Below are 14,056 nucleotides of genomic sequence, written 5' to 3'. Positions count from 1 at the left end.
AACGGGAAAGGAGCTGCCCACACAACCTTGGTGGTGCTTTCATCCCCCTTAGCACCTGGAACGTCCATACGCGACATTAGGATATTGGATATTAGGAAACACTATGTCACTGGGAGGGTGGTGAAGCACTGGAATGGGTTACCTAGGGAGGTGGTGGAATCTCCTTCCTTAGGAGTTTTTAAGGCCTGGCTGGGATGATTTAGTTGGGGATTGGTCCTGCTTTGAGCAGGGGGTTGGACTAGATGATCTCCTGAGGTCCCTTCCAACCCTGAGATTCTATGACACAAAGCCAAAGGTACGTCCCCGTCTGGAATACATGGGGCACACCAGGCTCACAAACACGTGAAAGCTGAATGACGGATGCGGTACCTTTTTCTGGTAAACAAGTAGGGTATGAAATACTGGTTTCAGGGCGTGGCTTTGGGCAGCCTGCCTTCTGCGTAAGGTGAATGGAACATCCCTGCATGGGATGGCTCTTCTGGGGCTCATATCGCGTAGAACCTTTCCCCTGTGCCATACTAATCAGTGTGTTATTTGGTCTCTTGGGTATATTTCCTAACCGAAATGTGGTCAAGCAATTGACTGTACGACTGATCAGCAGGCTACTGACCTCTCGCCATTTGTGTCTCCTCTCCCCGCTGGCAGGTACCGAACGCCGTCCGAGCTCCACAACGATAACTTTTCCCTGTCCACGATTGCCGAGGGCTCCCATCCAAATGTAAGGAAACTTTGCGACACCCCATGTAACCTCTCCCCTTATGCCCGTGCATTGGCTTACTATGATAACATTATCTGTCAGGTAACTCGTCTTCTTCATGTCTCCCCCTTCTGCACGCCTCCCCCTCCCCACAGCCTGCGCTGGCCAGGGGCTGCTTCAGCGCGCGCCTGCAGAGTCACGGCACAGAGAGCGGGGGCACTGCGGCTACTGGTGCCAATAGGCTGGCACTGGATCAGGCTGTGGTGAAACCCCCTGCCCCATCTGCACAGGCCTGCCCCTGGGAGCAGTGCAGAGGGGAGTAGAGGTGTAGGTGACTCCTGGGCCCGTGACAGGCTGCCCAGCAGGACGTGGCAACGTGTCGTGGACTGTAACCCCACCCATGAGCGTTGCAGTGCCTGGCATCCTGCTCGCTTGTGATACAGCAGGATCCTGGCAGGAGCTGGGGTGGCGCAGGGATCCCAGGCAGGAGCCTGCGGGGCAGGACAGGGTGGGAGCCAGGAGCAGGTTCAGGTCTGAGGAGAGGGAGTGCAGGGGCTGAAGATGTCCGAGGTTCACACGCTTAGGAGGGAGCCAGCACCATGGAGGGGCCATGGGGAGGGAATGCAGAGTTCAGGGCCCTGCCGGGGGGCACAGAAAGGGTTTGCCGGGGATGGTTACTGGCTCCAGGGGGGATGTCTGCAGGCCGGGGCCGTGGACTCACCCTGGGGACCCTGACATAGACACGGGTCTGAGTGGGGCTGCCACTGGCCAAGGATTTCCCAGGACTGTCCTGGGCAGTGTGGAAGGGTGCTCAGCACCCACTGCCAGCCAGCCAGTGTTGTGGGCTCAGGACCATCCCAGACCTCCCGGTACTTCGTACCTCAGAGGTGGCAGCCGTTAGCCCGAGTGAAGCCGCTGGGTGGAACGTCCTGCTCTCCCTCCCGCCTTCTCACTGGCGGTGCCCAGAGCGGCCCCCCTCTCGGGGCAAACCCCAGAACAGCAATGGCGGGAGTGGGGAGAAATCCCCATTTTCCCACCCCTGTTCTCTGACACTGAGCGAGGCCCCTGATCCTCGCAGGCTCCGGGAGCTCGCCCTGCTGGAGCAGGACCCCCTGCTCGGCCTGCGCCTCGCACTCTGAAGCAGCCTCCGTCAGTGCCGTAGCGGCTGCCAGCCCGTCTAGTCAGCGTCTCCCCCCTGTCGCTCATTTCGGCTTCTTCCCCTGCCCTCCCTCTGTCGTGTCCATGCTCACGTGGGAGTGCTGTGCAGCCTGGATGGTAGGGCGGCGTGGCTGGTCTGGGTGTGTCGCTGTGTGTCACTCACTCGCTCCAGCAAAGCGCTGTGGGGCCTGTGAGGTTCTGAGGCCCTGTCTGGTGCAAACCCCTATCCCATGTCTCAGGACCTCGCTGGCTGCGTCGGGGGGGTGGGGGTGGACCCTGAGAAAGGGACAAAGACCCCAAGGCATGGGCATGGGGGCTAAGGGGGACTCTGAGCCCTGGGTGTTGTACATGGAAATAGGGGTCTCAAGCCCTCAAATGGGCGACACAAAGCCCTGAAATGGGAGAGGCTGAGCTGACCCATGACCCAGGAGATGCTGTGGGACCCAGCACCCCCAACTGTGGGGCATTCTGGGCACTGTGCCCCCAACCACAGGGCATTGCAGGACCCTCTCTGTGTGGGACACTGTGGCACTTTGTGGGACCCTCTGAATGTAAGATTTTGAGGGACCCATTGTGTCACCATGCGTGGGACATTGCAGGGTCCTGCCCCGCCAGATCTGGGATGATGTGGGTCACTGATCCCTGAAATCCAGGGAGCATTTTTTCCCCCACACCCTTTCTCTGCCCTCCTTCCGGCTCCCTCCCTCTCTCTCCCATTTCCCCGGTGCCTCCAGCTCACCTCTCCACGTCCCTGTGCCCGCTCTGCCCCCTCGGAGCAAGCAGGGTTCCTTGGGGAGTGAGTGGTGCTGACGCAGCAGCATGGGGCAGCCAGATGGGACCCAGCCAAGGGCAGGGTGCCTGAGAGATCCTGCATGCCCCCCTCCAATTTCCCAGCAAAGGGGTCTTACCTCAGGAGGCCACTCTTGGCCCGTCCACCTGGGCCCGGTGGGTTTGCAGCCTGCTGAATCCTCCAGAGGCTGGGCTTCCTCTGTGCCTGTGCCCAGCTCCTTACTCCCTGTCAGAAAAGGGAGCCAAAGATGCAAACTGCAGAGCGTGGCCAGCTAAGGGCAAGTACAGGACAGATGCTCACCCAGAGCTTCCCCTTTGCCTCTCGGTAGGAAGGTGTTGCAAGGTTAGGACCTGGGTGCAGAGAATGCCACCACTGGGGGTGAAAATGAACCTGTTATCTCGTGCAGGGCCGGCTTTAGGCCAGTTCCCCCGATTCCCTGGACTCGGGTCCCGCGCCTTAGGTGTCTTTTTAATTTTTAATTGTTTTTTTACTCACCTGGCGGGTAGGGGGTGGGGCCGCTCTGGGTCTTTGGCGGCATTTTGGCGGCGGGGGGTCCTTCGGTGCCACGGAAGACCCAGAGCAGACCCCCCGTCACCGAAGTGCTGCCAAAGCCCCGGTCTGCCGCCGGGTATTCAAATCGGACCCCGCCGTTCATAAAGCCGGCCCTGCTCTCTTGGTCTCCTCTGCCCATCCCCTGACTCACCCCTGAAAGTGAGCACTGAGTCGCAAGCCAGAGCCTCGGGAGCCCTGGGCAGCACTGATCGCAGACAGTTAGTACAGGCGCAGTCCCAGCTCCAGAGCGTGTACAGGGCTTTAGAGAAGACTCAATGAGAGACCGACGCAGAGAGCAGGTGACAGTCGAAGAGGAGGGCAAGGGTGAGCTGCAGCGTTTATTGCGATTAATCTACCTCTTCTAACGATCCTGACCTTTGGGTAGGACAGAGAATGATGCTCACTCTTCTATAGCTCCCTTCATGGGGGATCTCAAAGTGCTTGGCACACACTCCCATGGCACCCCTGAGAAGAAGGGGATGGATATATATGGATCACTTCACCCACCACTGAAATGCAGCCCGCTCTGGGGTGGATCCCAGCACTTGATTCACAGCACACAGTAACACTGTGCAGTACAGCTAGTTGAGGCTAGAAAGTGCAGTGTCCCCTCTGGCTGATATTGGAACAGCACTGCTAGATTTCAGGCCATGGGGGTTTGCACTTATCCTCCAGAGCTCAAAAACACTTCCCCACAGTTGGAATAATATTGCCTTATGTTTCAGAGGGTGAAAATCAGAAACAGAGAGAATCCAAGTGACTTGCCCAAGGGCATGCCGGGAGGCCAGTATCAGGGTTGGGACAAGAACCCAACTCTCCTTATCTCTCACTCCTCTCACCACAACTGTCCGTCCTTGGTTCGTAGCCATCAATCCCCCTGTCCTTAGGGCTATGCACTAACCTGCTGAGCTGAATGGCTCGCGGGGGGCTGGGAGGAGAGATCCCGAGGGCTCCACTAGAGAAATGAAGGAGCCATTCATTTCCCCACTCCAGGGTGGAAGACATCTTGAGAAATATGAGAGAAACTTAGCAGCACTAATATATGGGCCGTTTGGCATCTGGATCCATGAGGCTGGGGGACCATCAACCATCAGTATAATCAAGTCCTCTGTCTTCCCCACCTCCCCGGTCTGACCCATTGCTTCCCAGGTCCATCAGCTGCCTAAGTTGGCTGGGTAAGGAGCTGTGCACAGGAGCTGGCCCTCTTCTCCTGACTGCTCTGCAGATCAGCATCCTTCCTGGTTACATCCCATGGGCTTGCTCCTGTGTAATGGGAGTTTGGCTCAGCGGAGAGGAAGGAGTGCAAGGATCAGACCTGTTCCAGCACCTCCCAGGTGTCTTCTCCAAACCCCTTGCTCTGGCTTTGAGCTGCTTCATTTGTTTTCTTTCCCTTCTCACCAACACAAACAAAACCTTGCAGCAATGGCAGCCTGGATGGCTTCAAGGATTGGTTCCAGATGGTGGCACCTTCCCCTTCTAGGGCCTGGCTTTGAGTCCAGTCTAGTGGTCTGTGGGAAGCAGGCTGGGGGTGTCTGGGTTTCCCCATCTCAGAATCCACCACCACAGCTGACCATAGGTTTGAACTGGCCCTGGAGAATGAACTGCCCTCCCATCCCCAGAGTGGGGCTAAGGCAGGCAGATCGGCAGAGTGAGGTGTGTGAGAAGTTAGGGGGCTCGCTAGGGGAGAGTCTCTGGCCTGTGTTATATAGGAGGACAGACCAGATGGTCTCCTCGGCCTTAAAATGTATGAATCTTCCACTGAATCTGTCCAGGCTGTACCTGTCCTGTGCACACAGAGGGGAGCTCAGGCTCCAGGGATATTAATCTAGTACCTTCACCATGCTCAGTTAAATGTGGGGAAAACTGGTAAGGAGAAACTGGCCTAAAGATGAGTATTTTGTGACAGGGGAACTACCGCTGGACAGATCTGATCAGCTTGGAGCACTTTGAGTCTCAGAATTTGCATCTGTCGCTCCACAGCTACATAACCACAGTTACTCGATGTGCAAAGCATCAGTGATTGGGATGGCATTTAATTAAGCCTGCTGGTCGAACGTGCTACTTTAGTGTGTCACGTGATTAGCTAACCCTTCTCTGGGCTCTTGGCAGGCAGCCAGTTTCTCAGCGTAGCACCCGCTAATAGCTACAAATTCATTATTTGTTGCATTTGTTTTCTCATATGCAGTATGTTGGGTACTAAAATCCTGCAAGGAGCCTGCAACTGCCTAGGTCTTCATTATGCTGCCTATCATGGCCATGCAGAACTTCACGGCAGCACTGGGGACAGAGCTCAGATCTTCCTCCTCCTCCAAAAGCATAGGCTCCTAGGAGTTGAGCCAAAAGAGAATCTCCTTTACCTGCTAGAAGTATAGCACCTATGACACACGGCATAGCAGTACTGATTCCATCCAGTAGAGGGCAGTGCTGCAGATACGGTATTGACCTTTCACAGGGCTGGACTCATCTCACTCTCTAGTGGCTGGAGGTCTGGAAGTGATGTTAGTCACTACTAATGGCTTTCTCCCTTTAGTTCAAGGGAGCAGTCCAGAATGCCTTTAGATCCAAACGTACCAGCTCATGCCTTACCAGAGGCAGATTCCTCCTGATTTCTGGAGTGGCTCATGGCACCATGCTCATGTACACGTAGCAAACCTCCCGTCAATGGACTTGATTCATTGTCTGTAGAATTATTGTGATACGGGGTGCAGACTAAGCCCCCAAATCCCTGAGGGAATTGCTGGTGCAATGGTTGGGTAGCACAGCAGAGAGGCAGCATGTTAACATGTCAGCGCGGCAGGATCAGCCGTTAACATCTCTGTATCCAGGGGAGGCAGGGGTCGGAAAAGCAGAGGCTGTTGCGAAGGGGAGTGGAGGCGGTGTGGCGGAGCGGGGCTGAAAGGCTGTGGGAGGCAGGACTGGCACAGCGGGAGTGAGGCGGCTCGGCGGAGCTGGGAAAGGACCCAGAAGTGGAAGAGCAGAAGGGCTGCCGGACAGGAGCCAGGCGCGATGGGCAGAGGTGTGAGCTAGCCCGGAGCTGCTGGAGGCTCTGCTGGGCCCCGGGGGATGCCATCTACAGCTGTCTTTGCAATCCTTTAACATTCATGTGGTAATGGAGATTTTACAGCCCAGAGGGCCTCCTGGCGTGGCAGCAATATGCAAAGGACATCTGAAGGGTTAGGCTCTGCTGTTTGGGGCCCCCAGAAAGATCCCCAGGAGCCCTTCACGCTGCCTCCAAAACAGCAGCTCCCTCACAGACATCCGGCTCGCAGCCCACCAGACGCCTTGCACCATCCATAATGCTGGGGCTCTGCCGAAGAAGCTCCCCCAGGAGCAAGGGGCTGGTGACGAACCCTGGCCGGCTCCGATGAGGGTATGGCATTGGAGCACTAGGCAGCAGTGATTTTTTTTTTTAACATAAGAACGGCCACACTGGGTCAGACCAAAGGTCCGTCTAGTCCAGTATCCTGTCTGCCAACAGTGGCCAGTGCCAGATGCCCCAGAGGGAATGAACAGAACAGGGAATCATCAAGTGATCCATCCCCTGTCGCCCATTCCCAGCTTCTGGCAAACAGAGGCTAGGGACACCATCCTTGCCCAGCCTGGCTAACAGTCATTCATGATCTATCCTCCATGAACTTATCTAGTTGTGGTTTTTTTTAACACTGTTATAGTCTTGGCCTTCACAATGTCCTCTGGCAAGGAGTTCCACAGGTTGACTGCGTTGTGCGAAAAAATACTTCCTTTTGTTTCTTTTAAAGCTGCTGCCTAGTCATTTCATTTGGTGACCCTAGTTCTTGTGTTACGGGATAGAGTAAATAACGCTTCCTTGTTTACTTTCTCCACACCACTCATGATTTTATAGACCTCTATCCTATCAGGAATCAGGACGCCCAGTTTCTATTCCTGGTTCTGCCGCTGACTGGCTGAGTGACTCTGCCTCAGTGTCCTCAGCTGTAAAAGATTAAGGTGATGACACTCATAGGCACCAACTTTCCCCAGCGCCGGTGGGTGCTCGTGCCTCCCTAGCCCCGCTCCCATTCCAACCCCTTCCCCAAATCCCCGGCCCTGCCTCGTGCCGCGTTTCCCCTCCTCTGCGCTCCCTCCCAGCGCTTGCCGTGTGAAATAGCTGTTTCATGGCGCAAGCGCTGGGAGGGAGGGGGAAAAAACAGGCACACGGCGCGCCCAGGGGAGGAGGCGGAGGAGAGCTGGGGCATTGGGGCGGGGTGGGGTGCTGCCGGTGGGTGCTCAGCTCCCACCAAGTTTTCCCCGTGAGTGCTCCAGCCCCTGAACACCCATGGAGTCCGTGCCTATGGTGACACTGGCGCCCTGTCTCAGATTTAGTTCCTGCGGTTTACCTAGCAGTGCCAATTAGTGCAGCGGTGGCTACGGTAACTGTTAGTCCCTCCCCCGACTTTGTAAAGTGCTCTGACATCTGCAGGTGGAAAGGGCTCAGTATGATTGGTCATTAGGGGCTGCAGCATGGAAGCAATGTCTGGGAAACCCCAGTAAACAACCTCCATCGGCAACATGAGGAGGAAACGAAACAATCTCAATCCTCCCTGCAAAGGCTGTGTGTCGAGGGGGACACAATTCCCCAGCCCTGCCTTTCGCCTTCTCGAAACTGAACCCAGCTCGGGCAGTCTCCATTGCTGTGACAGGATGCATGGCAGCAGCTGGCCCCTAAGGCAGGCAGGGTCCTTTGTTTATGCTCAGTGGCTTTCAGAGCTGAGAGCAAGGCCATGCAGTAACTCACTGAGAGCAGATTTAATTCATTGTGGGTTTGTTTCAAAGCTGAGTCATGGGGTCTCGTGGCAGGACATGGCCGAGAGGATGGCAGGCGGGATGAGTGTGGGTGACAGGCCGGCTGAGAACCTTCTGTGGTAATTCGCAGCGAGGGAGCCCCTCTGCTCCAACTCGCAGTGCTGATCACCCCCTGCTTTTTCAGTGCTCTGCTAATAAAGAGAGGCAGGGTTTCTCTAGCTACTCTGACAGGTTTCAGAGTAGCAGCCGTGTTAGTCTGTATCCGCAAAAAGAACAGGAGTACTTGTGGCACCTTAAAGACTAACAAATTTATTGAAGCATGAGCTTTCGTGAGCTACAGCTCACTTCTTCGGATGCATAGAATGGAACACACAGACAGGAGATATTTATACATACAGAGAACATGAAAAGGTGGAAGTATGCATACCAACAGGCAGAGTCTAATCAATTGAGATGAGCTATCGTCAGCAGGAGGAAAAAAACTGTTTGAAGTGATAATTAAGATGGCCCATAGAAGGTGTGAGGAGAACTTAACATAGGGAAATAGATTCAATTAATGTAATGACCCAACCATTCCCAGTCTTTGTTTAGACCACAGGTAATTGTGTCTAGTTTGCATATTAATTCGAGTTCAGCAGTTTCTCTTTGGAGACTGTTTTTGAAGTTTTTTTGTTGCAAAATTGCCACCTTCAAGTCTGTCACTGAGTGGTTAGAGAGGTTGAAGTTCATGAAGTTGATGGATTTCCACTCCATACGGCTAAATGCAGTGCCTTGCATAATGACAGGTTTCAGAGTAGCAGCCGTGTTAGTCTGTATCCGCAAAAAGAACAGGAGTACTTGTGGCACCTTAAAGACTAACAAATTTATTGAAGCATAATAATAATAACCACTCAGTGACAGACTTGAAGGTGGCAATTTTGCAACAAAAAAACTTCAAAAACAGACTCCAAAGAGAAACTGCTGAACTCGAATTAATATGCAAACTAGACACAATTACCTGTGGTCTAAACAAAGACTGGGAATGGTTGGGTCATTACATTAATTGAATCTATTTCCCTATGTTAAGTTCTCCTCACACCTTCTATGGGCCATCTTAATTATCACTTCAAACAGTTTTTTTCCTCCTGCTGACGATAGCTCATCTCAATTGATTAGACTCTGCCTGTTGGTATGCATACTTCCACCTTTTCATGTTCTCTGTATGTATAAATATCTCCTGTCTGTGTGTTCCATTCTATGCATCCGAAGAAGTGAGCTGTAGCTCACGAAAGCTCATGCTTCAATAAATTTGTTAGTCTTTAAGGTGCCACAAGTACTCCTGTTCTTTCTAGCTACTCTGGCTTCCTTCAGAGCCTCCTCTGTTACCTCTCTTCTCCCTTCTTTTTTCCCCCTCTTTCTTTTCTAGGATGACCCCAATGCTCCCCACAAACTGCAGGACTCGCTGAAATCCTGCATGAAAGAAGAGGAATCATTTAATATTCAGAACTCCACGTCACCCAAGCATGATAACGGGAAGGGCGAACAGGATGAGGCCGGTGTGAACTGTCTGCAGAACAACTTGACATGAAGGAAACTGAGAGGACGGGGGAGAGAGAGAGAGAGAGAGCACACTCCATTTCCTATTGTACAACTCTCATTTCTAGTAACTAGTTTGTTATATTTTCCCCAGCTCCATGGCATGCTTTGGTGTATTTTGTACAGAGAAAAAATAATACAAAAGAAGAATCAAAATGCTCTTCAGATGAATTGTGTCCATTGGGTTGTCTGGTATGTGCTCTGTCTGTATATTGCTTGGGTTAGTTCCACGGCTGTGATTTCTAAACCTTTGCTGTTACTCAACTGACTTTTTTTGTACTTCTACCCAACTTTTTTTGAAATACGAGTTAAAAACAAAAAAAAGAAAGATCTTGAAATAAAACATTTTTTTAAAGTTAAGCCATGCGGTTGCCTGTTGCTGTTGTGTGAGTGGGCTGGACTGTAATTCCTGGCTTGGAGATGGAAAAGGTCAAATAGGTCATCGATAGGCCGCGATCGACTCCTGTTTCCAAGGGGCTGCCCATTTCAGCGCTCAGCAAGTGTCGATTACTCATCGCAAACAACCATTGTTGTAAATTTAGCCCTTGGTGCTATTTGCATATTGATCGTGAATATATTTGTAAGTATTTGCCAAATGGATTATGGGTGATAACCCGCAGCTGTCCGTAGATCCAGCACAAAGTCTGTGCAGGACTGAAGTCCTCAAAGTAGTGGTGCAGTGACCTTGAATTGCACCCGATTTGAAAAAATGTTAGCGCATGGATTGGCAGGGAGCTGTTCACCACACCTTGTGGCTAGCCATTAGTCATGGGCTGTGCTAACCCAGTCAAGCCACATTATATGGTTTCTGCCCCTTACTGGCAGACCGAAGCATGTTAAACAGAATAACAAATAGCAGCTAACATCCAGCCGAATAGTACTGTCTGACACCCTGCTGGGGTGTTGATTGCTGAGTCACAGGGAGCAGCTCCCCCTGCAGAATTCCCAACACAACTTCCTAATGCCACCAGTGGAGGGCTGGCGAGGATCCTGGGGAAATGTTGTTTAGAAGGGGGTAATTTCCTGAAGTCCTTACTCAGGAAAAGCTCTCATTGGCATCAATGGGGTTTGGCCCGTGAGGCTTGCTTGGTTTGCCTAATAATGCCAGGGTGAAACTGAGTCAGAGCCTCAATTTACTCCATTGCAAGGTGGGGTCCTACTGCAGCGTTGCACTGTCCATCTTGGCAAAGGCTGAGAGTGTGTTTGTGATGGCACTGGGAGCTTTGCCCTGCATAAAGCCTGCCGGACAAGGCACGCGGAGGAGAAGCACACGCTCTCATACTACCACTGCCGTGTCAAGCCATTGCTCATATTTGCCACTGTCATCAGCTGCTGGGGTGGGGAGGGGAGAGAAGGCTGGATGAAGAATGATACCGGGCCAGTGCTGATGAAACACTGCTGGGAAGGGAATCGGTGCCGCACTTCACTGCATGCTACGGCCATGGGCACGCCAGGTGCAGCTAAAGAGAAGCAACGGGAAGGGAAATTCAAATGACACAGAGGACCCCAAGCCAAGTCACTTCTCTTGCCCCTTCCACAATGGAGTCAGTCATACAGATGATGACTCCAAAGCCCTAGCTCCAGCAATAACCCCCTTCTCCTTCCTCCTGCTGTTGCAGGTAATTGAGCCTAGAGGATACACCCAGCTGGTCCAAAAAAACCCCCATCAGTGCTATCAAGGTAGGAAACTTCATGCCCAGGCCCAAGGCCATTGGGATCTTTTTAAGCACGGTGAGGGGTGAAATGTCAGGACAAACTGACGAATTTTAGATGCCTCAACCTTTGGGTGCCCAACTTCAGACGCCTGCAGGGGCTGAGTTCAGAAGTGCTGAGTTCCCAGAGCTCTCCCTGCAGTCAGTGGAAGCACTTAAGTAGCCCATGCCGTAGCCATCACACTTATTTCTCTCTCTCTCTCCTGCCACACTCAGTACCTCTCTCATGCATCTGACATGCATCCGACGAAGTGGGTATTCACCCACGAAAGCTCATGCTCCCAAACGTCTGTTAGTCTATAAGGTGCCACAAGACTCTTTGCTGCTTTTACAGATCCAGACTAACACGGCGACCCCTCTGATACTTGATACCTCTCTCATGTTCACCCCATAGATCCCTGGGCCCCCATTTGTCTTTTGTATGGATGCTGTGCTGCCCCGTTACCTACTGGAGGCCTGCAGCCAGCCCTCTGCCTTATTTCGAGGCAGTTCTCTGGCCTGAGTCATACGGGCGGTCGGACTAGATGATCACAATGATCCCTTTGGGCCTTGGAATCTGTGAAGCTGTGCTGTGGGGGTCCAGCAGCTGTTAGGTGTGCTCACAGCATGCCTAAAGGCTCAGACCCTGCTGGCAGGATAGAAATTCCTCCGACTAACTTGAGAATTGTGTGGAGGGACCTTGGCATATGCTAAGACGCTCAGTGGCTCGTTAGTTGTGGGATGGTGTCAGGATTTAGGCAGTTTTATGGATGCTGGCCAGCGGAAACGTAGACATCTACAGGACTTAGGTCCCTATGGGGTTAGAAGGCTGCTGAATGCCTAAATGGGGGACTTAGGTGCTAACGAGACACCTCAATACCTTTGAAGATGCCTCAAGGTGGTCATCTAAAATCAGGCTGCTTTCTGTAAATGCCAAGAATCATTAGAATTCTGAACGTGACGCCCTTACTAATCCAGATGAACTCTAGGTAAGCGTTTGTTGGTGTGTGAAGTACTATGTACAGTGATGATGCCCCGTTGCTAGATTTTTTTTTTAATTTTTCAAACTCTTATAATAAATGACTATTATTCCTAAATACTTTTCTCTCAAACTGATCTTCAGAGAGAGAGAGAGAAAGTTCAGAACTATTTGCACCAAGCCCACTAGTTAGGTCAATGTCATTGTCTATTCCAGTGATAGTAGACGGGGGTCCAGGCAGCCGCTCACAATCTTCTAACGTTGCCAAACCATTACGTAAAAAGAAATTTTTTACAAAATGGACTTTATACTGCTGAGTGCCTAATCGTTACATTTCAATTATTAATGTCCTAGTTTCCTCCCCCGGATTAAGTCCAGGGCATTAGGTAAATGGTTGCTCCTGGATTTTTCCCCCTGTTGATGCTGAAGGAATTCAACCACTTGAGCAGGATAATGAAACAGAACCATGTTGCCTGGTGTTGAGAAATGGTGATGTACAGAATGTCCCTTAGGTGCACTGTGCTGCACAAATAAGGAAGACAAGGTCCCTGCTCCCAAGAGCTTGCAGGCTACATTAGCCAGGGGATGTGACACGAAGACTGACATCAGGCCATAGTAAAGCTGCTGTTGGTTATCACTACTGGACATAGAAACCAGGCTCAGCAGTGGGGGACAAAAGGAGAATATTTCCACCGACTCAGGCTTCTGGTCTGTAGATCCCTTTCTGACTTGCCTTGACCTGCCTAGCTGCCCTGTTAATGCCTCCCCATATTGACCACTCACTTTCTCTCTGCCAACATCCCTGGCTGTCACCGTCTGTAGGTCATTTCTCTCTTCAATGGACTAGGCTTTCTTGCATTAAAACCTCTCGCAAAAATCAGCCAAATTTCTACCTTTACTCTTCCAGTTCCACCTGAGGCCTCAGTCCTGCCACGTTACCTGCAATGCTTATCATAGCTAGGCAGGTGGGGTCAGATCCGGTCTTTCCATTGACTCCACTGGGCTTTGGATCGGGCCCATGGTGAGCAGACACCCCTGTTTAGCGTACAGTGACTGACTTAGTTCACCTCATTCTCTCCCCCTCATTCGTTTGTTTCCGGCCCCTGTTGTATATTGTGCTAACCTGGTCTGTGAGCTCACTGTGGCAGAGAGTTCGTTTTTACTGCTGACTCTGCAGTGCCCTGCACAATGGGGCTGAGGGGCTCTGTTCTTTGATTCTCCTAAGTGCTACTGTAATACAATTAAGGAGTAGCAATATATTGACCTGGTCTGTGGTGCTTACCCAGACAGTGAGGCGACCCTTCAGCAGGTGACCCCGATCAACAAACCCTCCAAGCCAACTTCTGCATTCAGTTACAGTGGAGAAGTCACAGGAGTTACTCTGGAATAACACAGCGTAAGTGAGAGTAGGATTTCACCCAATACTTTTTTAATCAGACGGAACTGTCTGACGTATTCTGATTGTGTTGGTAACAACTCTGTAGTTCAGGTCCCATTGAGATTTGCACTTAAATCAGCACTAAAATCGCCGGGTTGCACACCGTAATGGTTGAACTTCATCTTCCAAACTGGGCAGAATGATTCTTCAGAGGACAATTGCAACTGGCATTATTCCTTGCTTTGTATGGTTTGCATTGGAGCGATAGGCAATGTAACAACCCTAATTCAAAGTTCACACAGGTGGGGGTTTTTTTTTGTAGGGGCTGAATACAGACGGTCCCAATCCTGCCATTTTTGCTTAAGCAGACCTCCTATTAACTTCAGTGACTTTGCACCAGATTGTGTTCTCACTTACATGGGTGTAAATCAAGACTAACTCCATTTGTTTCAACAACATTATCCCAGATTTGTGC

At 51.7% G+C, this 14,056-nt stretch overlaps 1 protein-coding gene across 1 annotated transcript in view; it reads left to right on the top strand.

The window, feature by feature from the left end:
• Positions 1-9,818, top strand: part of CSPG5 (chondroitin sulfate proteoglycan 5) — a 36,982-nt gene extending 27,164 nt beyond the window's left edge. Inside the window, exons 4-5 of the mRNA XM_045006455.1 lie at positions 646-718; positions 9,364-9,818. Coding sequence (XP_044862390.1) covers positions 646-718; positions 9,364-9,525 — 235 coding nt within the window. The 3' untranslated portion in view covers positions 9,526-9,818. The remainder of the gene's footprint in view (positions 1-645; positions 719-9,363) is intronic.
• Positions 9,819-14,056: the final 4,238 nt, after the last annotated feature.

The sequence above is a fragment of the Mauremys mutica genome, chromosome 2 (assembly GCF_020497125.1).
Source record: "Mauremys mutica isolate MM-2020 ecotype Southern chromosome 2, ASM2049712v1, whole genome shotgun sequence".
Classification (NCBI taxonomy): Eukaryota; Metazoa; Chordata; order Testudines; family Geoemydidae; genus Mauremys; species Mauremys mutica.
The sequence above is the reverse complement of the archived record's forward strand: the minus strand, read 5'-3'. Positions and strand labels throughout refer to the sequence as shown.